A 24,117-nucleotide genomic window follows, 5' to 3' on the forward strand; every position below is an offset into this window, starting at 1 on the left:
CCAGAGTGAACACAATTTACCTGATTTAGATTATCTATTATAAGTATAATGGAGTTACATTGCTAACTGTTTGGATATCATACAAGAAGGCATTCAGTATAGGTAAGGCAGATGGTGGACCTTTTACGTATAATTTAATTATGTGATTGTTTTATCGTTTAAATTAATAAGTGCATTAATTGTTTACTGCTGCAGAGCCCAAGTAAAACGTCCCTCTATCTACCCCTTACATCTCTTTAAACAGTTAAATGCCAAACCACAGTGGATAGAGTATTTAAAATCTTTGTCAAGATTAAGATAAAGAAATTATGACATTTTCCTTTATTTAGGCTTCAGTAGTGCCGAGCTCTCTTCATCTGACACAGATGAACAAACAATACATCAACCAGAAACTAGCTCTGTTGAGGAATTGCCTGTTAATGAACCTATGAAAGCCCAGATTGAACCACCTGAAGAAGGTTTCACTTCAACATACCGTGACAAGTTGTACTACTACCAATCCTTTATGGTTAAGGATCCAGGATTTACATCGAGCAACAGTGGTGATGTGTGTGATGCAGATGATAATGAAAGCTGTTCCGAGAGTGCAGCTGACACAGAATCATTGCCTGCCTTGCAGCAGTCAGGTCAGGAAACTGTCAACATAACAGAAGCTGCTGGAAACTCTACAACAAACCAAACTCGCATTACCTGTATTCCAGCAGAAATATCGGACGGTTATGAACCAAGTGTTCGCATCGTGAACGGCTCAGAGCTTCTGGATTCACTCAAGTTCGGCAATGATAGTAAATACGGAAATTGCTTGCTGGTTTTTTTCTACACTCCCTGGTGCCCTTTCTCTGCGAAGGTTGCTCCCCATTACAATGCACTAGCGAAAGCCTTTCCAACATTGCAGATCGTTGCCATTGATGCTCTGAAGTTTAACAGGTAGTCATTCAATTATCTTGCAAAACCGTATAAAACCCTTGGAAACCTTTTAGGTAACATTTCTGAGTTGTCAATGTAGTATTTGTATTTTTTGTTGCAACTTTCCTAGTTTTGCAAATGTTCATAAAATTCTCTTTTTTCCAGTATCAACACACGCCTAGGAACTTTCGCAGTGCCAAACATAGTGCTATTTCACAGTGGACGGCCGGTTCTGAGGTTTAACCAATCAGAGCGCAACCTTGACACTCTGAAACTCTTTGTGTACCAAGCAACTGGATTACAGGCCAATGCCTATGTGGTAGTAACTGAGGAAGACTATTGGGGTAATATACGGATTGTTTATTCATACTGATTTTAATTTGTTAAACGTGAAAGCTATGTGATGCCACTATTGTCAAGCTAGTGGTCATAGAAATTTACTTTTTGTGATAACTCAGACAGGAAAATCTTATTTTAATGCTCGAATTAGAGACATTAGATGATGGTAAAAAATACAGCCCCAAGTTTGAATAGAACAGTCAGTGATCTGAGATCATTCGATCAAAGAGTATAGGTTTATGAAACGTCAGTAAATGTTAAGGTTATATGTTTGGAAAAACAATGTAAAATCTGCTTATCTGTAGTTTTATCTCATTTACGTGGTTTTTCAGGACCTTTACCAAGTGAACCTGAGCAAAGAACTGACTACATGCTGTGGCTGGCCTGGAGCTTTATAATATTTTGTGTGGTTTGGTTTGGATTTCAATCCACTACCGGTGAGCGGGTTATCACGCAGCTACATCGGCATCTACGGACCTTAGTTCACAGGCATCAAGCATAGCCTGCAACATTGCACACGTGTGGTTGCGTGTGTGAATTCTGTTGGTATATCACTATTGGGAAGATCAATCGTAAGCTCACTGGTAGGCAGAGGTGTGCGTATTTCACTAAAATGTACTTGTTTCTGTACAGCTTATTATAATGTAGAAACAGGTTTGTAAATTGTGATAGTGAAAGGAATTAATTAAATAACAATCGTTTGTTCAAATAAGCATGTTTATCTCTTCAACAATAAATTTTTATTGCTATAGAAATGCATATTAAATTGCTATCACCCTGCAATGCGTCATAACAACTCTATATATTCAAAACAGTGCGATAAAATTATAAAAAGGTATGAAAAAACATTTACATTCATAATATCAAAGTCAATATAATTATATTGTTGTAACTGCACTAACACTAAGATTCAAATAACAATTTATTAAACGTAGCCCATAATAACTGCTTCCAATTTACACAGAGTACCACGTTCATTGTGATTATAAAATATACACTGAGCCGCAAGAATGTTCATTTTTAACATCCTAAACGTATCACAACCAGAGTTTATATGTTAAATAAAGTAACACCCCCCCCCCCATTATGTATAAATACGTAATGCGAATCATGCTTTCCCGTCGACTTCCATGCTATAATTGGAGATACCTACAGAAAATCTTTGGGTTACAAGATTTACTACGAGGACAATTACGAACGCAAGTAAAAACAATGTAACACAGTATCATAATAATGGAAAACATGCACTCGTAAAGTATGGGAACTTAGAATTGCAGTTGCTCTGAGAATGGGAGCTCCACTCTTATTAGTCCGTCTAGCTTTTATTACCAATATCATGGATTGGCTTTGGCTGTTTCAGGATCTAACCTGGCAGCCAAAACATTATCTAAAATTGCTCAGCAACGTGTACCTCATCGGGGTGGCCAAAGCTGTCATAACAAGGGGTATTACTGTACTATATTTCACACAGTTTTAGCTGGCAGCTCGAAACGACACGACATAATTTACATTTTAAAGTAAGCCAACCATGCCTAAATTAAATACTGCCTAAATAAATGATTTTCAACATTTCCTATACTTGAAATTTCATTACACATAATTTACTAAAGTGCACATTAAACACGAGTGCCCTTGAATGCTGGTATGATCCTTTGGAGCACAATGTACGACGACATACTTGTAATAAGTAATCTTCCTAGGATAAAAATTAGAATAATATATCGAGATATGTTTGTGGTAAGGGTGGATTATAAACCCCTTTTTAAAATGATTTCACAGGTGATTTAAATTTGTAGAAATTCATTTTAATTTTAATTTCTTTGAGAAGAAGCGTGGCATTCAACACAATATTTCCTCACAATCGTCACTGCCAAAATAAATTCCTTGCAGCAAATTTCTACAACAGCCTGCAAAATATACAGAGCAGACTACACAGTACAGTAATATATACAATGGCTAAACACCATTTTACTTTCTGAAGATGGATAGCATTAATAATCGTGGATAAAATACGAGATTAAAGGCACTTATTGATTCTAACTACTTGTGATAAGCACATCATAATGGTAATATTCGTGCATCAAATCCAGATTCATAGATTCCCAGAAGTTGAGTAGTTTGCATATTTCAATGGCTGTATCCTCTCCCTATTTTTCTGTAGAGAAGATGCCATGGGCAGATAGCCTATAGTCCCTGGAATGCTTCCAGGTAGGGTTTAGACTTGCCTTTTTTAAGAATTTTATCCTCTCCCAATTCTGCTTTGTTTCCATTAGATGAATTTAACAAAGGCTGTGATTCCATTGGAGCAGGACAAGCGCTAACTTTAAGAACGAGTTCATTACCATGACTGGCACCAGGTGGCGCCACATCAGAAGAAACCTGTTCCTTTGGATGAGATTCCTCGTCATTTGTCAGTGTTGCCTCTTGTACTTCGTGTTCTGGCTTAAGGAGTGGGTTGGCAGGCAACATGGAAGCACTATTATTCAGATGTGTGTCAACCTGCCCATCGTCACCTTCTGCTTTTGACGGCTCGCTCTTTTCTGTACTACAATCGGCCGCAATTGTCACTTTATCTTCAGCCTTTGAAGTGTCATCGACAATGTATGCAGCAGCCTCGTTCACACTGCCATGGTTTTCCTCTGCGGTGCTGGGTTTCACCAGCTGTTCGCTTGTTACAGCTGAATCACAGACGGCTACATTTCTTTCTACTGGATAACAGGCCATTGTTTTCTTATAGAACTGTGGACACTGAACACTAGGTGTCGCCGAGGATATTAATGGTGCAACGTGCCGAGTAGTTTTTGCATCAGCCGGTGTGTGAACTCCATTTCGCGTTGTCATTACACTTGGTGACATAGCCGGAGGGCTGGTAGGAATGGGAGGTATGAGACTCTGAATCTCACTCTCTACCTCAATGTCCATGTTGAGTTTTTCCATAAGCTCACTCAGCTTGGTTGCCTTGCGTAGCTCATTTGCCTGTATTATTGCATAGAGATGCTCAGTAAGTTGCTCCTTGTGCTCCGAGCGCTTGTGTAACTCGAGCTTTGCTTCGATGAACTCTTTCTCAGCTTTGTCGTATCGCTTCCTGAATACAGGCACATGCGACACAATTAAGGATACTGAAAATGATGGCTGACACTGCCACAGAATAGCTATTCATATCATATTTTTATATACCAAGAGTGATGCATATATACATATATATATATATATATATCAGGAGTTAATAAAGACAAAGGAGTTTGACACGTATTTGGTACTGATTTCACTACATTTTGTCGTACGAGTTCGATGTGAATAAAAATACAAATGTATACAAACATGCGCTTCTTTTGTTCACTGGTCCTTATTCTATCTCCCGGTAGTATTACAAACCGCGTAGCTTCCTTCGTTTTGACATAAATCGTACTTTTGCACGACATGGTTTTCACGTTATTTACCATCGTGTGGCGAGGCCAAGCAGTAAATTCGCATACACAGCAACTGGAAGGAGGCGCGACAGGGATTGCGTCTCCCGTACGTTATCTCCCGAAGAAGTTTTTGTTCGGCTAACAAAGCCGAGTGATGACGATGTTAACTCTCGCCTTTATCACATACAGATGGTCATGATAAGTAAGGTAGGTGTAAACACATGCGTTTGCCTGCAATTGCATAGTAACGGTTGCTATGCAAAACAAGTTCGAAAAACTACAATCAGGTGGAGCGGCAATTTACTCGCTAAGATTCATACACATCATTCCTCCAGTAGTAGTAGTTCAGATATTTTACCAGCGCAGCGTTTATTTAAAAAAAACTGGGATTCAACCATAAAAACAAGGCATTCAACTATAGTTTCAATGTAAAATAGTTTAAATTTTTAAACCCAGCATGGGTGCAACGTAACTTAATTTCTAAGCGCATTTTCTGCACTTAGCTAGACTATAGCCTAAAAGCCCTGCCACGCCTCCTTCCAGTTGCTGTGTATGCGAATTTATCGCTTGGCCTCGCCACACGACGGTAAATAACGTGAAAACCATGTCGTGCAAAAGTACGATTTATGTCAAAACGAAGGAAGCTATGCGGTTTGTAATACTACCGGAAGATAGAATAAGGACCAGTGAACAAAAGAAGCTCATGTTTGTATAAATTTGTATTTTTATTCACATCAAATTCGTACGACAAAATGTAGTGAAATCAGTACGAAATACGTGTCAAACTCCTTTGTCTTTACTAACTCCTGATATATATATATATCGGACACAAGTCTAGGTGTAAAAATATCTGAACTCCTTCCAACCCCTATTACATTTTCCCCCTTTAAATTAATTTTTACTGTCACTAGCTTGCCTTTGTACAGTTAGTGGAATTGACATTTACATGGCACACTCCATATTACACAGCAATTGCAGTTAACACTGGTTACTGGTGAACTCAAGCTATCTTTAGGCGTGCAACATGAGGGAAAACAGTAGTGCACACAGTCTGTGTCTGTGCAAACGAAGTCGTGATCAGTGTGAATAAAAATAAAGGCGTGTCCAATGCTTAATTATCAAAAATTCAATTCATCCACGCCTTAATCACATTTAATTTATCACATTTAATTCAATAAACACCGAGTTCCTATATCTTGAATAGTTACCTAGTCACATGAGAAATCGCATTACCCATGTACATTTACATTTTTAAGATATAGATTTATATATATATGGCATGGTTTATTTCTTTAATACACATTTTTCATGGCTTCTCATAATTAAAACAATGAGCAGCTAATATTTTCCAGCTCCGGAAGATAGACCAATACATAAAAATCTCAAGGAAAGGGAAGCTGATAACATTTTCTTTACTTGAAGTTCCATTATAATCACCTGTTCAGTTGTCTCGATAAATACCAGGGCACAAAATTCAGATTTTTTTGCACCGGCCCAAAGGGCTGGTAACAGTAATTTTTACCAGCCCTCACAAATTTGTTTGTAAAATCAATGTCATGTTTCATGCTCGCATTCTCGATTTCAAATTTGAAAAATGTTGATAAGTTATGGCGTGATATCCTTCAGGTAAAACAATAATGTAGGCCATTTGCTATAAATAATGTAGGCCATAAATAAGAATGTAGGTACTCGCTAACACAGCTGAAACCGCCGGCTCGGAGGGCCGGTGTTTTGCCAATGTTACCGGCCCTCCAAATAATTTGCCCGCATATGCCGGAGGGCCGGTGCTAATTTTGCGCCCTGAATACTGTTGTACTTACTGCGCGTCGGAATACTCGCGACTCGCGTCTTCTATCTTGTCTCGCAGCAAAGACACATCAACGGTGAGAAGAGTGTCCAGATGACCAAGGTCCTTCTGAATCTCAAGCAGCTTCTGCTGCTCTGCATGAGTTCGCTTTTTCCTGCCATAGAAACAGTGCGAGCGTGTTAGTTAGTTAGCTAGTTAGTTAGTTAGTTAGCTAGTTAGTTAGTTAGTTAGTTAGTTAGCTAGTTAGTTATCCCTCGTAGGTGCCTAGATGACACATAAGGCAGTGGCAAGAGATCTCCAACGTCTCAGACCGCTACTACTGGCCTCAGCGTTGTAGTGTAGTTAGTATGTTATGCTTTACTTTCTGTATTCGTTTACGAACACGTGATCTATGACACTATTGTATATGCAACACGTCATGGTGAGAATAAAACATACGGGGTCTTTGAGCCTGTGTGATGAACAGAAACAGACGTGTTTACTTGAGTGTTCAGAGGCAAGAGCTTACAACACTATAACTATAAGCGTGTTCCAAGACAGGTCATACATCCGCATCTCCCTCTCGATGGTTCTTCTCCAGGTCTCCTTGGGTCTTCCTTCCCCTTCTCCTCCCATCTGGCATCCAACTAAGTGCCGTCGGTAACTAAGTGGTGTCCAAATGAGTGTGAGTGTGCTAAGCTTCTGCTTATTCCCGCTCGTTGCCCATGACACAAGCTGTTGCATTAGCTGCCTTTTTGAAATAGAGACACCTCAATACGCCTACATCTGCCACGACATCTACGTACCCTTCATAGTTGCACCTGTTTGTATACCTTTATATCACTAGTAGTGGTTACTTTTGATTATGCAAATGTTGTTATTGTGAATATGGATAATCAGTATAACTGTCAGCACGAACGTATTAATACTGAGGTTTATGTTGTTAAGTATTTAATCACCATATTACATTGAAACAACTATGAAGTTCAGACACAACCAAGTCAATGCTGAGCACTGCCACATGTACAAAATCGTAAGCAGCATACAACAGCATTCAATCTATTGTAATAATAAATAAATAATACTAAAAAAGCAAATGAAAAACAAATCAAGTCAATCAAAAAATACAAGAATAACAAGTCAGTGTCAGTGTTGGCAAAGACCTTCCCGAAATAACTGCGGAACTAGCAAGTTTTGACCTCAACCATGCAGTCACCCAGCCAAACTTCAGCAGGTTGGGAAATTTGCAAATTTCGTGAATATATATCCACATTAATTAATTCTACTTCTTATGATTACAAGAACCAAACGGTTCACGAGGAGCATTGACTTGTAGGTTAGCAATAAATATTTATGATATAAGGAAACAATAAAAAGAACATTGATGTAAGGTCAGAGTGTGATCTGAAAACTAGATATTTATGTTGAACGTTGAACAAGTAACGCTCATAATATAACTCACGAATAAAATTACTGCCTATGTGTTAAAACGGTCACGTACCTTTCTGATATGGCTTGAGTTAACATCTGCCGTCGCTTCGCATTCTGAGCTTCAATCAATTTTTGCTGCTGCTGAAATTTCTCCAGGTTCGATATCTCCCGACTATAACAATAACATTGGGAGAAAATTACATCACGCGTTCACAGCATAATTGGCACAAGTTTGTTTGCTGTATATTTTTTTAAATGTACTTGAATATTCCCATTTACAGACACTGCGTGAAGTGTTAGCCTATTTTTAGATACATTGCACTACTGCTGTATGTGGTACCTCACTGCTGTGGTATCCGATTGCAAAATGTAGCTTAAGAGTGTCTGCATTGATGTTTTGTTACATAAATACATCACAGCAAAAAGCATCAACATCAGAAACATTCGCCATTAGATTTCAACACATTGGAGCCAGATAAGTTTGTGTGAGAATAGCTAAATGCTTTTGACAAGAACTTTTAACATGGAAAACCAAATCTATGTATTATCAGCTGCTACATACTCTCGACTGAACACTAAACACTTCACTGAACACTGGTGACGCGATGACTAACCATGATACAACATCCACGATACAATTCATGATAAAGCTTCGCATGACTATCGATATGCCACAAATGCCAAAAATAAATCTGCACTTAACTCAGTTAATCACCGACTTGATTCGTTTGTCATGGTTGGCAAAATCTCGGTTGTGTGCAACTCGCATGTTTTCATGTGAGAGAAGGAGCATGCCGATTTGAAAATGTCATGTTTAATGTCCAATCACTATATGACTTGTAAATTCTGATTCTATTTCCGTGAAATGGAACATTTCCCCAAAAGTCACGAAAACATAATGATGGTGTTTGTATTATGTACCATATCGCGATACATATCAATAACTGTCGTAGTGTGCCCAAATATCATTGTGCATATTGTATTGTATCGTGGCATAAATGTCGTGATGCGAATCGTATCGTGAACTAGTCATATCGATACATCATACAGCCATATTGAAAACCTGCTGTAAATACATCATAACATTGCAAACATTAAAGTAGTTTAAAGTATATAAACTATATTAACGTATACGAATATTACTTGATTCCTTCCTCTTCATCCAGCTCTTCAATACCATCTGGGATTCTGGCATTTTCTTGCACGAGTTCTGCCGTTTGACCTTTATTTTCCGAGATCGTTGAACTACTCTTGCTTGTCGATTCAACCCGTTCTTTCCCACACTCAACTTGCTTGGGCTTTCTACTGTCATCTGGTTTAACTGTACAATGTTTCTCAGCTGATTTAGAAAGTGACTGATTGGGATCGATTTCAATGTTTGCAGAGGCACCATTGGACTTTTGCTGTTTAAATGCTTTCTCCTTACCCATTGGCTTTCTTCTTGTGCCTTGCTGTTGGGTGAAACGCACCTGCTATCAAAAGGTGTATCCATTAGGGAATATAACTAGTCTGTTGCTTTACATGCATGCAGTCAAACCTATGTATAGGGATCACTAAAACGAAATGCGAAAGTTTGCATTATAGACAGTGGACAATTCTAAAGATGTGACTGCTCACGTAGATTTAGTTTTACATTGTTGCACCCAGGGGCGGCGCCACAGGGGGGGCAGGGGGGGGGGCGGTCGCCCCCCTATCATTTGCAAGAAAAAGGAAAGAAGAAGAAGAAAAAGAAAAGAAAAAAGAAAAAGGAAAAAGAAAAAGAAAAAGGAAAAGAAGAAGAAGAAGAAAAAGAAAAAGAAATCTTGCAAATGTCTTTGCAAATGATGGGGTGGGTGGGGGTCACCCCCCCATCATTTTCAAGAAAAGGTAAGAGAAAAAATTCTTGCAATAATAGGGGATCGCCCAAAAATAAGTGTATGTAGCCTACAAGCTGGACCACTTTTCATCGAAAATCGAAAAATTAAGGTGTCGCAAATTCAATCATATTAAAACCTGTGCTTAATTGATATCGCATGTCAAGTCGTTATTTTTCCTGGGTAGTCCAGTTGGGGCACATCATTTTGGTCGATGTCTGCTGTTTCCCGGCGGAAAGGTAGGCACACACTTGAGGTGTTAACAACTTATAAATTTATATTAACAACGTTCAGACTACCTCTAATAATACTCTTACATGCTATCTTATTTCTTACCTCCGCCAACGAAGTGGAGGGGAGTTATGTGATCGGGTCTGTGCGTTGCGTGTCACGTTAGCGGTGGTGTGTGTTGTGTGTGTGTTGTGTGTGTCGTGTGTGTGTGTTATGTGTGTGTGTGTGTTGTGTGTGTGTGTGTGTGTGTGCCTGTGTGTGTGTGTTGTGTGTGTGTGCTTACGGTGTGTGTGTGTGTGTGTGTGTGTGTGTGTGTACGCATCATATTACGCGTCAGCGAGCGACCGCCCACAGCAGGCTGCTGTGACTGAGCGGCGAACGCAGCCATCACATATCGGCTGGCGTATATCGTGGCGTTATTCGGTGTGTCGAGAGTCCTATGGCGTATGTCGCGACGCGGAGGTATGCCTCTACTCCGTTGAGTGCCCTCTGTCTTAGTTTTATTAGTATAGGTATGCCCGCACGCCGCGCGCATGTGCTGGTGTGTGTCTGGGTGTGTGTGTGCGTAGTGCGTGCGTTCATCTTCTCTTCCGGGTCTGTTTTTCTTTCTCTACATAATACAACAATTATTGGTTCAAGTTCTACAGCATAGATTTTAAGCAAATCACTTGTTCCCCCCAACAGTTCCGGAGACCCCTTTTAAACGGTCCAGTTTTATAGCATTAATTTCAATCGAAATGCAACTAGTTCGGAGGACCCCCATTTTCGAACTAGCCGGTTCCAGAGCATACCACATTCAACAAACATAGTTTTCTAGAGACACCAGTTTCCAGGTCTGAGTTTAGCTTCGCATAGCCCCCCCCCCATTTTTAACTTAGCCCAGCATACCAGATACCTACCATAATGTGGGGTGAGTCCCCCCCCCGGGTTTCAATCTCTTGGTATATGTTGGTCCTTGGTTCCCTGCACAATTTTTTGTCAGCAATTTGAGGGCTTTGATTAGCTAAACTCTGAGAGCTTTCCGGACCCCTGGGGCCGGATTCATCAAACGTTCCGCAAAGTGTATTGCGTACACAGAGTTTCTACGAAGTACGTACGCAAAGCTCGTAGGTCCGATTCATCAACACAGCGTAGCCACCTGCCGTGCCGCAAATGTTGATGAATTCCGGTGTAAATCCACTACGCCATCGTAGCTGCTGGCTGTTGAGGGGCGTGCTAGCATAAACCAATCACACTGTGCCACACATACCATAGGAACCAAACTGACGCCTCTCTTGTATGTAAACCATATGGCCCTCTAGCGTCAACAGGAGTGCTTGGGGGATGTGATAGTTGTCCTCATTTTCGTTTGTATGATTGTGATTCCACACTCGATGAAAGCAGCGACACGTACGCGTGCGTGCGTGCGTGTGCACGTACACGTTGCTGGCGTGTGCACTACACGTGCGTTGCTTGCGTTACGTACACGGCGCGTGCGTGCGTGCGTACGTACGTACACGTGCGTGCTTGTGTGCACGTACAAGTGCGTGCGTGTGAACGTCAAGTCGCGCACGCGCGTGTGCACGTACACGGCTAACTACGAACTCGCTTATAACGAAAACAATGCCAAGCTGTGACAAAAAAAGCGTCAAAGGCGCCGCCCTGTCTGTGTAGTATAGTAATTATTTATTATTTTAGTTGAGTAGCTGATTTTATAATGTTTTCTCAATAAAATAATGCATGCTGCGGTATGCTGGAACACCTGCCGGAAATTTCGAGTGGTTTACGGCACCTCGTCAGCTCGGTAGTAAGTTACAAAAAGGTTTACTGTAAATTTTAGCTTGATGAATCGCCACTAAAACGCCTCGCTGGGCGTACCGCGAAATCGTACGAAAATTTACTAAATAGCTGTGTTGTTGAATTCGACAACTAAGCAACGTCGATCTGGTACACAAGATTTACGCAAAATATTTTGCGTATGCAGCTTGATGAATCTCATGAATCTACCCTGGATCCACCCGTCAGTGCAAGCGCACACGGTAATCAGGGCGTGTACAGGGGGGTCCAGGAGGTCCGGACCCCCCCTACTCGCGCAGAAAACGCATCTGAGGGGGTCTAATTAAAAAAAAAACCTGGGGGAGCCCCCCAGACCCCCCCTTCGCGTGCTCCTGTACACGCACCTGGTTTCGCCCCCCCTAACAAAATACCCTGGCGCCGCCCCTGGTTGCACCTGATAATTAATCCGAATTTATACATACACCGCAAACATTAGGTATGAGTTCAACTATATGTGTATTTGTTCTCCAATAATTTATGATCAGCAGTTTGTCCACCCACCTGCTTTCCACCCTGCTGATGATGTCCAACCATTGCAGAATTCACCTGTGCTCCTGGTGGCATTCCAACTTGTAACTGCATTGGAGAGACCTGTGCCCCAGGTGCTGCTGAATTCAAAGAAACAAGTTTCATTAGTGAATTGTGTAGCTTGTTGCAAACTGGGTAGGGTCAACCACTTTCAATTAGAACTGCTTTTACATAACGCTAGGTAAAATACACGGCTACTAACACACAGATATGATGATATGATTACTAAGTTACTACTCACTACATATGTTCATATTTTTACCATATGGTAGTAAAAAATGTTTACTATCCACATACAGCTACTGGAACACAAGCATCCGAGACGGAAAATGATGCATTTGGCTAATACCCTGAGAAAAAATATACATTTCATAACAAGAAGGCAAACCAAGTTAACACGTCTCACTATAAACACGTACCGTAAACAAAACACACAGGCCTCATGTTTGACGGATACATATTACAAATGTCGTGTTGCAGACTCAATAACGCATCAGTAAATATGGCTGCTCTAGATTGGGTACTGCTGCTCCGATGCCTCCACTCCTCAGATTCCTAAGGATATAAGCCCATCTGGTGGAGCTATTTATAGAACAAAGACCCTCCCAGTCAGTGGTACATTTACCGCACGCAAAAGAAGGTACGTACGTACATGCTGACATCAGAGCTAAACACATGCTTAGCATATTTGAAAGCATATATGGCACATGAGCAGTGTATACATTCAGCATACCAGGGCTTCTTCTGAGTGAAAATTAACGTGCATGATAGATTCAAAGGCGTGCCGTAGGCACGCATGCATACGCTGCAGGCGGACGCGGGGGAGAGAGGGAGAGGGGGAACTCCCCCTCTCGCTGGGGGGTTCTAGGGTGGTCTCCCCAGAAGCACTTGGTGATCTATTTATTTTTGGGTTGTTACAGGAGCATTTTCACAACGGCGATGTTAAATTTGACAACGGCGGTACGCCACTGTGCCTCTTAGGTATAAGAAACCTTGCATACTATAGTGAAGCTCCGATTCATGTTATGTTATTATTCACCCGTCATACTGCTGGGGGTGAATGTAGTTGCAACCATATGTTCTTAATTGTCTCTGTCTGATTAGTTTCAAACATTTAATAACCAGCTAAACATTCCAAAAAGCAAAACCATATTAGCCAAAATCTAAAGCAGTTTACAAATGTAACACAATCCTAGATATGCTGCATTGAGTCTGAAGTTGCTGCAATAAATCTATAATAAGTATATGCTTCTATAAATTTAGAAATCCAGAGAGACGGGATACAAGAGACGTGTTGCCGAAAGGAGGTGTTGATCCTAAGCGCTGAGCTCACATCTTGCGCGCAGTTCCGCGGCAAGGCGCACGCGACCGGGGGAACGTCCTACGACTGTATGCAGCGCTGGCAGCTATGGATCCGTGCGCCGAATGCATAGGCCGGCGCACGGATCCATAGCTGCCAGCGAACAGTCCGCAATTTTAGCGTAGGACACAAAGGGCAGACATTTGGGATGTGAGAGGAACCCGCAACTTACATGGGGGGTCGTACAGATGGGGGGGGGGGCGAGAGTGAAGCTTTTGATTTCTCCGTGGTTCCATTAGGCGTTTTCACTATAAGTTCCAAACATAAGAAAAATCGGACAATTACTTAATGGAAAATTTGATAAAATAATGATACGAAATAGTACGCGGATTGTGCGCCTAGTAAGGCTAGTTACCTCTTTGAAATCATACGCTGTTTAAGAATCGCCATTTGCTGCATTTCCCCGGAGCTCCGCCCACTTTAAAAATATTGCTAGCATTGTGGCAGTAATATCCTGAGTGTACGAACGAGTTAGTATTTTGATTTTCGATTTTTGATGACAGCAGGCGAAAGTGCAGCATTTGAATACAGCTTACTTCATTAGCATTATATATAGTATCTAATGATTTCCTGACAGCTTCTTTTTCTATATATAAACAATTAATACATTATCTGGCATCTCTATCATCTATGTGACCTTGCCTTATATCATATGCACCCCTAGTCCGCAAATGCAGACATTATAACTCCGCTTTGCTAATGTGATGGTGCGGGTTTATCATCACCCCCATTACTGGGGTCTGCGTCGGCTCAGACTAATGCACCCCTACCACTACAATCTCCCACTTCCATTGTCATTGTTAGTATCAGGAACTAGCTAGAGTAAATTGCTTGCTATATAAGCAGGGGTTGTCTAGTATAGGGGTATTCTAACCCTAACAAAGACCGTTTCTTGGAGCTAGTAGTAGCAGGGGCGTAGCTACGGGGGGGGGGGGCTGGGAAGGCACGTGCCCCCCCACAAATTTTCTGTGCCCCCCATGTGCCCCCCCCCCACTAAAAATTCATGCTTGATAAAAAAAATTGAATTAAAAACAATGCCGTTAGAACAGTATAATACAAAGAAAGAGGGTTCGAACCACATCTCAGTAAAATTATATATCGGCCGAGCGGGCAAAGTCGTACGCAAATAGTAGGTCTCAGGGGAGAGATAGTGAATATAGAAATAAGTTGTCAACTGAAAATGCTAAGAATAGATTGTAACATAATTATTTGATATCTCCTGCTTATTATGAGCTATAATACTTATACAATGTAATGTATAGTCTAATAGTAATCATATTGTAAAAATCCTCCAAACTTCAAATGTGCTGTTGCTTTTGACTTTTTGCTCACGTGACTACAATGGCTAACATGACATCTGCACCCACATATATTACTTTGAAAGGAACATAATCGGAAACATGAGAACATCACATTGGTCTCTTCAAGATGGATACAGGAAGTTGAAGCGGCAGTGACGATTGCAGGGCTAGACTGGTACCTCCCTTCACTCCGCCAACTATCGTTGGCTACACTAAAGTGAGTTACGGTAGCGTGTGGATCGAACTGTCCACCGGGTACCAGTCTAGCTTTGTGTAGAAAAAAGACTTGGAAATGCTATGTACATGGCCTCGTTGCGCCATCTATCGGACGCCATATGTACGAGAATAATTTCCCGGCGTGAAACGGAAAAAATGGAAACTCGCTTTTCTAGAGGAAAACGAAACGCGCCGAGCAGCAAACGAACAATTACGACCATTTCTAGGAAATGCATGTCTAGCTACGTGCGTAGTGAAAAGGCTTGCGGAATCGCCACAACTGCTCAATTGAGCAATTATACGGCTTTGGTCTCTACCCAAAGGGACCTGGGTAAGCTGTTCGAAAAAGTGCAGCGAATTTGAGTTAGTGTGCCGCTACGCGGCGTTTTTCGCGCTTCACGCGGATCCGGGCTGCCAATCATCTAGTCTAATTTGTATTCAATTTAAGTATAATATTACCACATTGCATTCTAGGGTCAGTTTCATTTAAAAGCATTCAAAATAATACCCAACCCCATTATCATTATGTATGCTCAGTACTTTTCATGAGTAGAGCATTTATTAAGATCAATGTTTATCTCTACAATTGAATACCAGTAAATTATACTCAAACAATTTTCACTTGGTACTGTCAGGGGACACATGATAGTCTAAGTAGTTATGTGATTGGTGCCCATGGCAATTCGTCAGTAGCTGGGGAAGTGAAGCAGTAGAGGTGGTAACAGGGTTTTAATGTTGCCATTGCAGCAACAAACCAGCTGATAAGGACTAAATTGGTAGCAAGAGACATTATTAAGCACACCTCAGTTGAGCCTATTGATTGTGGGGTGAGGCTCTGGCAATCCTTAACTTCCTCTATCACTATTTTAATTCAAGCCGGTTCAGTGCCGCAACAGGTACTACAGATATGTACCCGAGGTAGTTTTAGGTTGTTTAGTATTATGTTTATATTTTTATATAATTAGGAGGTAGTTTTAGGTTGTTTAGTATTATGTTTATATTTTTATATGAGGTATAGGTCGTTACAGATACTGTCGCATGCCGATGGGAATCAGTTCAGCATCAGAAGTCTACCAGTGTGCAATGGAACATTTGCTAGCTGGATACCCATGTTTGGTGATAGTGGATGACATTCTGGTGTATGGAGCTACGGAATTGGAGCATGATGACAACCTCAAGATAGTGTTAAAGCGTCTCCGAGAAATCAACTTAAAGTTGAGTGTGCGCAAGTGTCAGTACAAGCTGCAAGAAGTACCATACATTGGACATGTACTGTCCAAGGACGGACTGAAACCGGACCCAGAAAAGGTCCGAGCAATCAGTGAAATGCCGACACCACAAGATGCGACTGACCTGCTTCGTTTTCTTGGAATGGTGAAATATCTCGCCAAGTTTGTGCCTAACCTCAGTGAAAAAGCCGCGCCGCTGAATGAACTGCTGAGAAAAGACAATGAATGGAAATTGGATATATCCCAGCAGCAGGCGTTTAATGAGATAAAGCAGAGTATTGCACAAGTGACAAATTTGGCGTATTTGGACGTCAAGAGAGGCGTAACACTCACATGTGACGCATCACAGAGTGGTCTTGGAGCAGCATGCCTACAAGATAGAAAACCAGTCGCGTACGCATCGCGTGCCCTAACACAGGCTGAAACAAGATACGCGCAAATAGAAAAAAGAACTACTCGCGGTGGTCTTTGCGTGCACAAGATTTCGTGATTACGTGTTTGGCAAGAAGGTGACGATTGAAATAGACCATCAGCCATTAGTATCAATAGTGAAGAAACCATTATCTGCAACTCCAGCAAAATTGCAACGCTTGCTGTTGAGGCTGCAAAGCTACAGCTTTAACATGGTGTACAAGAAAGGTAGTGATCTCCATCTAGCAGATACATTGTCGAGGGCATACTTGCCAATCAAGGACAGTGACACAGATCTAGAGAGCACACAGGACTATGAAATACTGTCAGTGTTGCCGATCAGTAGTAAGAAGCTGGAGGAGCTAAAGAAAGCTACTTCCAACGATGTCAAACTCAAAAAAGTTCACAGAGCCATCGTCATGGGTTGGTCGAAAAGTGAACCTGAGCTCAGACCATTCTATCCATTTCGTGATGAACTGATTGAAAACGAGGGTGTGATACTGAAAGGTCAGAAAATAGTGGTACCAAAAGCACTGCAACGTGAATACGCTAACTTAGTACACAGTGGTCATTTAGGGGCAGAAGCCACCAAGCGTCGTGCAAGAGACATCATGTACTGGCCAACGTATGGCGTATGTCGCTGGCGGAGGTATGCTCTCTCCGTGAGTGCCCTCTGTCTAGTTTTAGTTAGTGTGTGTATGCGCACGCGCGCGCGCATGTGTGTGTGTGTCTGGGTGTGTGTGTGCGTGTGCGTGCGTTCATCTCTCTCCGGGTCATGTTTTTCTCTTCTCTACATAATACAACAATTATTGGTTCAAGTGCTACAGCATAGATTTTAAAGCAAATCACTGTTCCCCCCACAGTTCCGGAGACCCCCTTTTTTAAACGTGTCCAGTTTCATAGCATTGAATTTCAACGAAATCCTAGCTAGTTCCGGAGACCCCCATTTTCGAACATAGCCGGTTCCAGAGCATACCACATTCAACAAACATTAGTTCCAGAGACCACCATTTTCAGGTCTGAGTTAGTTCCAGAGCCCCCCCCCCCCATTTTTAACTTGGCACATACCAGATACCTACCATAATGTGGGGTGAGTCCCCCCTCCGGGGTTTCATCTCCTTGGTATATGTTGCTCCTTGGTTCCCTGCACAATTTTTTTGTCAGCAATTTGAGGGCTTTGATTAGCTAAACTCTGAGAGCTTCCCCGGACCCCTGGGGCCGGATTCATCAACGTTGCGCAAAGTGTATTGCGTACACAGAGTTTCTACGAAGTACGTACGCAAAGCTCGTAGGTGCGATTCATCAACACAGCGTAGCACCTGCGTACGCAAATGTTGATGAATTCCGGTGTAAATCCACTACGCCATCGTAGCTGCTGGCTGTTGAGGGGCGTGCCTAGCATAAACCAATCACACTGTGCCACACATACCATAGGAACCAAACTGACGCCTCTCTTGTATGTAAACCATATGGCTCTAGCTGTCTACAGGAGTGCTGGGGGATGTGATAGTTGTCCTCATTTTCGTTTGTATGATTGTGTTCCACACTCGATGAAAGCAGCGACACGTACGCGTGCGTGCGTGCGTGTGCACGTACACGTGCTGGCGTGTGCACGTACACGTGCGTGCTTGCGTACGTACACGGGCGTGCGTGCGTGCGTACGTACGTACACGTGCGTGCTTGTGTGCACGTACAAGTGCGTGCGTGTGAACGTACAAGTGCGCACGGCGTGTGCACGTACACGGCTAACTACGAACTCGCTTATAACGAAAACAATGCCAAGCTATGACAAAAAAAGCGTCAAAGGCGCCGCCTGTCTGTGTAGTATAGTAATTATTTATTTATTTTTAGTTGAGTAGTAATTTTATAATGTTTTCTCAATAAAATAATGCATGCTGCGGTATGCTGGAAACACCTGCGGAAATTTCGAGTGGTTTACGGCACCTCGTCAGCTCGTGTAAAGTTACGCAAAGGTTTACGTAAATTTTAGCTTGATGAATCGCACCTAAAACGGCCTCGCTGGCGTACGCGAAATCGTACGAAAATTTACTAAATAGCTGTGTTGAGTCTCTGAAGACCGCCCATTATTCCTATAATTTATCATATTTTATTACACGCGATCGCTGATTGGTCGGGATGCCCAGTATTATCGAATTAGCAGAGGTTTAACAGCATGAACTAGAAAATCAAACACAACAAACATGGCGGGTTCGTGTACTTCGCATGGACTTTAGGCTTCGGAATTTGACTATTTTTAGTCGATATTTGATTAAATTTACCATTGATTTTATTAGAATAATGTAGAAGGTTAGTAGCGAATAACAAAATAATCAGGCCACAATTTTTTGTTTGCCCTCACCCGACCCAGGCTGAAAAGTGTGGTCGGCTTTTTTTTGAGGGGGGTATTTTTACAAATTCAGCAATGATGTCTACGTGCTCAGGTGTGCTTGTGTGGAAATACCTTTTATGTTTGCGTACAGATTTATATAATCAGGAGTCTATCAATAGATTCCTATCTATTTTGATAGACTCCTGATATAATGTACATATTGTACAGTGATACAATATACATATAAAATACTTTTAACAACTTGTGTTCATCAGAGCTAAATTGTGCATGATTTTATTTCCAGATCACGCACGCACACATACACGTAATCTGGAAATAAAAGCATTAAAAATAAAAGGAACTTGAATTAAGAAATAATAAATATCTTCTTAGCACATATTAGTCTTTGGAAAGGAAAATAAAGTTAATCTGTCAGAGTTAGATCCATAATTAAGTTATTTAATATCTAAATTATGATATAGCGATTTCCAATTCCAGGAAATTTTTGCTGTCGCGCTCTCATACCAGCGGTGCCCGGCCACCCCCTACATATGTAATAATGAACATGACCCTGGCACGCAGCTGAAAGTGAAACAATCAATAATGCACTCGCCCCTCCCCCCTACTTCAATCAGTGCCGCCCAGCCAGCAGGCACGTACCAGTGCGTGTGCGCAGCCAGGCTGTGCATGGCTCTAGTACTATAGCCCGCGTACAGTTGCCGCAGGCCTGCCACATACAGAAACTTTAAAAAAAAAATCGGAAAGGTCAATAAAAATGTTTGTGTCAGCTCCTTTTTGGCGGGTGGGTTGGGTGAGGGCAAACAAACAACATTTTTATTATGGCCTCAGTTTGGTAAATTTTTTATTTCCTGTGCGGCGATTATCTAGTCGCCCCGCCGGACCAGCTGACACGAGCAAGCAGTCGCCCGGTCGATTTTCTAATCGCCACTGGCGACTGGGCGACCGCTAGTTTCTCACGCTGCTGCCAGCGCTGCATACTGTCGTAGAACGTTCCCGCGGTCGCCTTGCCGTGGAACTGCGTGCAAGATCTGCGCTCAGAGCTTCGGATCAACACCTCCTTTCGGCAACGCTTCTCTAGTATCCCGTCTCATCTGGATCAGGATGGATAGATTGAACTCACAGTATAGATGGAATAACTATATATATTGACTAAAGAGAGGATGAAATATAGATCGGACATAAATATGTCAACACGCACGTCCATACTCGCAGCTAGGGCCTGTATACCTCCCAAAGTTATACTTGGTCGGGTTTTTAACACATTCTAACTCTAAAACTGTTACGTTAAAAATTCTTAAAATGTTTACATAAACAGGCAAGACGGTTGTCATTTTGAATACGAAGTTTTATTTCCTATCGTAGTTTATTTCCAAAGTTATATCAGCCGAAAGTTGCTACCATGCCTGCTAGATCGCCCGCGCCATATTGTCTATATTTGACCAGCCAGTGTTGCAATCGAGTCAAGGTAGCAACTTTCGGCTGATATAACTTTTGAAATAAACTACGATAGGAAATAAAACTTCGTATTCAAAATGACGACCGTCTTGTATAACGTATGTAAACATTTTAAGAATTTTTAATGCAACAGCTTTAGAGTTAGAATGTGTTAAAAACCCGACCGAGTATAACTTTGGGAGGTATGCAGGCCCTAGCTGCGAGCCACGTCCATGGGCGCAGCTTACTTGGATCATGCTATCACTGCTACTGCTATGGTCGGGGAAAACAAGGAGTGTTTACGTGAAAAGCGATAACGCGATAAATAGAATATAATAATCAACGCGGTTATGTACTAGTGGTCAACATAATATATGAGATTTGAATAGAATGAATAGTCTAAGTTGTCGAAGAGAGGAATATTTACTTAGAAACGAGTTGCATAGCATGATGCAATCATCGTACCAGCCACGGGTTGCGTCATAGGGTGAAAGCGATTGCACCAGCGAACGAAATCTGCGTGCCAGCTAGGTATATAAGGCGCGCCGAATCGCAGAGCAGGAGCGTTATTTTTCAGGTACAGGTAGAAAGAAGAAAAGGAAGAGGAAGAAGAAGGAGAAGAAGAAGAAGAGAAAGAGGAAGAGAGCATTATTTTTCAGGTTAGGTTTAGGTAGAAAGAAGAGAAAGAAGGAGAAGAGAAGCGTTATTTTTCAGGTCTAGGTGGGAAGAAGAAGAAGAAGAAGAAGAAGAAGAAGAAGAAGAGGAAGAAGATAAAGAAGAAGAAGAAGAAGAAGAAGAAGAAGAAGAAGAGGAAGAGAAAGAGGGAGAAAGCATTTTAGGTATCGAGGAGAGAGATAACGGAGGGACGAGAAGCACGGGTTTTCAGGAAGGAAAGAAGACTACAGGGAAAATGAGGGCTCAGCCGGGATCTTTCTCTACAGGTGGAGAAGAACGGGATATCAGTTAGGAAGAGCCAGGAGCGACTACGAGGGAGACACCCGTGGAGGTTGCCTAGGTCTACGCGAAGCGAGGACGAACGTGACAGGGGGAAGACGAAACCGGCGACGCATTACTTCTTCAATATTAATCTAGTGGTGATAGCAATACGAATGCAGGGGAATTATTTGACTAGTAGGAATCAATAAAGCTATAACCGTACAGTTAACCGAATCTCACTGTGTTCTGTTCAGCTGGTGCTACCTGTTATCCGCTACGTGACATCACCGTCCTGCCTAATACACCGGCAGGAGCGAACACTGGATGCAAACAACTAGGACACGCGTTAACTATATAACGCCGGTCCTACCGTAGTCGCTAACCCTAGGGCCACTACAGTAATGACGCACAGATTTACGCGCATAGAAGTAGACATGGAGCCACTATGTCAATATTATTGTACACATAGTGTGAGACGCACTTGCCAATTTATACATTGAAGCGCTGTAGATTGGCCTGCGTGCTTTGTGTATACGTGGTTATGTGACCAGAATTGTGTATGCATTCCGATAGGGGTCGCTGGCTCTCTCGGCTCGCTGGTGTGTAAAGTTAATAAAACGTGTTCCAGTCCTGTCATAACAAAGTACTGTTATAGACTATAAATAAGAAGTAACAAAACTTACATGGTGTCAGAAGTCGGATCGGAAGGAAGGACGGACACGGAGAGTGACCTTTGATCATGAAGCGTGAGATGCTAACGTTGTAAATTGACGATTGATCATAGAGCCGGTGAGCTCACGTGTAATCGGAGAAAATCCACCATGGCGGAAAGGGGACTACGAAAGCCAGAACCCCTGAGTTTCGGAACAAATGCCGCGGAAAGTTGGCGAGTATTTGAACGCGAGTATGACATTTATGTCGCATGTGCGTTTAGTGGAAAATCCGATAAAGTGAGAGCATATATGCTATTGAACCTTGCGGGACCGGAGGCAATCGAGAGAGAACGTTCATTTGTCTATGAACCGGAACGTACAGACCCAGTGAATCCACGAAGGGTAATACCGGCGGAATCAAGGGAAAATCCCGAGTGCCTGAAACGTAAATTCAGACAATTTGTAACCCGAGGAGTAATGTGATATTGAGAGGTTTAATTTTAACTCCCGAGTAAACACACAACAAGGTGAAACTATACAAAAACTTTTGCAGGCGAGATTTGCGCAATAAAGGCAAGCACCTGTGAGTATGGGCAACTGTGTGATCAGCTGATTAGAGACAGAATTGTAATAGGAATCACAGCTGACGTGTTCGGAAAATAAGCTGTTGAGAGAAAGTCGAACTCACACGTGGATAAGGCCATACATACGTGTCAGATACACGAACTATCAGAACAAGATGCTAAGTTTATGCAAAATAAACTTAATGTTGATGTTGTCAGAGAACAGCGTACAGCACAGTGGAAAAGAAGACCACAAGCTAACGCATGGCCCAAGCAACAACAAACACAAAAAGGATACAAGCCATGTGGTTGTTGTGGTCGTAAGCATGACAAAGCTCGTGAGGCATGTCCAGCCTACAAGAAACAATGTGTTAAGTGTAAAAAGTGGAACCATTTTGCTCAGGTGTGCAGAACACCACAGGAAGAACGCAGTCACACTCACAGCAAGTCAGTACATGAGTTAGGTATTGTAACAGTAGATTCTGTGGAAGAGGAGTTGTCGACGTTTACGATAGCGTCAGTAAAAGGTTGGAACGATAACTCCAAAGACGACATTCACACTGAGTTGGAACTTAACGGAACCAAGACAACTTTGAAAGTCGACACAGGAGCTAAGTGTAACATCATGAGTTACAATACACTGCGACAGCTACATGTACAACAGCTGCTAAATACAGCTAAGAAAGTGAAGCTGATAGGATTTGGAGGTCACACTGTCACATCGATGGGAGTTGTAAACCTGTCGTGTGTATACGACAAACAGAGTCATTCGCTTGAGTTTCATGTGGTAGACCACAATGCAAGGACACTGCTTGGACTCAAGGACAGCCTTCGTCTGGGATTAATCACATTGAGTGCAGATGTATATGAAGTCGTGTCAGAGCAACAGACATTAGTTACAAGTGATGAACATACATTACCAGCAGGCATATTGGAAGAGTACAAGGACCTGTTTGATAACACTCTAGGGAAACTGCCAACACGGTACAAAATAACGGTAGATCCAGAAGTCACACCGATAATCCGGGCGGTAAGAAAAGTGCCAGTTGCCGTGAAAGATAAGGTGAAAGAGGAGCTTGACAACATGGTTGCTAAGGGTATTATAGCACCAGTTACGGAACCTACAGATTGGGTATCTGCTTTAGTGGTGACTACAAAAAAGAACTCTGATGAACTGCGCATTTGCTTAGATCCAGGTGATCTTAATAAAGCAATCAAGAGACCTCGATATCCTCTGCGTACTATTGAGGAGGCAGTGTCAAACATGCCCAACGCAAAATACTTCACCGTGGTGGATGCCAAACAAGCGTTCTACCATATTCCATTGGAGGAGAAGTCGTCATATCTGACATGCTTTGGAACACC

At 42.1% G+C, this 24,117-nt stretch overlaps 2 protein-coding genes across 8 annotated transcripts in view; one reads left to right on the forward strand and one right to left on the reverse strand.

Annotated features, from left to right (window-relative positions):
• Window positions 1–329: 329 nt before the first annotated feature.
• On the forward strand, window positions 330–1,958 carry LOC106814558 (thioredoxin domain-containing protein 15-like; the record flags this gene model as incomplete). The annotated part of the gene is given in 3 exon segments (XM_014818889.1): window positions 330–927; window positions 1,072–1,250; window positions 1,578–1,958. Coding segments are annotated over 3 exon segments (947 nt in total), but the record flags the coding sequence as incomplete, so codon positions are not given.
• A 4-nt stretch (window positions 1,959–1,962) lies between these two features.
• LOC106814557 (RAB6-interacting golgin-like) overlaps window positions 1,963–24,117 on the reverse strand; it is a 27,048-nt gene continuing 4,893 nt past the window's right edge. For 2 of the 7 annotated variants that reach the window (XM_014818888.1, XM_014818882.1), the window contains exons 2-6: window positions 12,273–12,379; window positions 9,016–9,344; window positions 7,943–8,044; window positions 6,476–6,616; window positions 1,963–4,330 (exon numbers count right to left, since the gene is read on the reverse strand). In XM_014818888.1, the coding sequence (XP_014674374.1) occupies window positions 3,430–4,330; window positions 6,476–6,616; window positions 7,943–8,044; window positions 9,016–9,344; window positions 12,273–12,353 (1,554 nt within the window). In that variant the 5' untranslated portion in view covers window positions 12,354–12,379 and the 3' untranslated portion in view covers window positions 1,963–3,429. Of the gene's footprint in view, window positions 4,331–6,475; window positions 6,617–7,942; window positions 8,045–9,015; window positions 9,345–12,272; window positions 12,380–12,718; window positions 12,855–24,117 lie in introns of those variants that run through there. The other 5 variants (XM_014818887.1, XM_014818886.1, XM_014818884.1 and 2 more) reach the window with 5 other exon arrangements.

Source organism: Priapulus caudatus, unplaced genomic scaffold (assembly GCF_000485595.1).
Source record: "Priapulus caudatus unplaced genomic scaffold, Priapulus_caudatus-5.0.1 Scaffold944, whole genome shotgun sequence".
In the NCBI taxonomy this organism is placed as follows: Eukaryota; Metazoa; Priapulida; class Priapulimorpha; order Priapulimorphida; family Priapulidae; genus Priapulus; species Priapulus caudatus.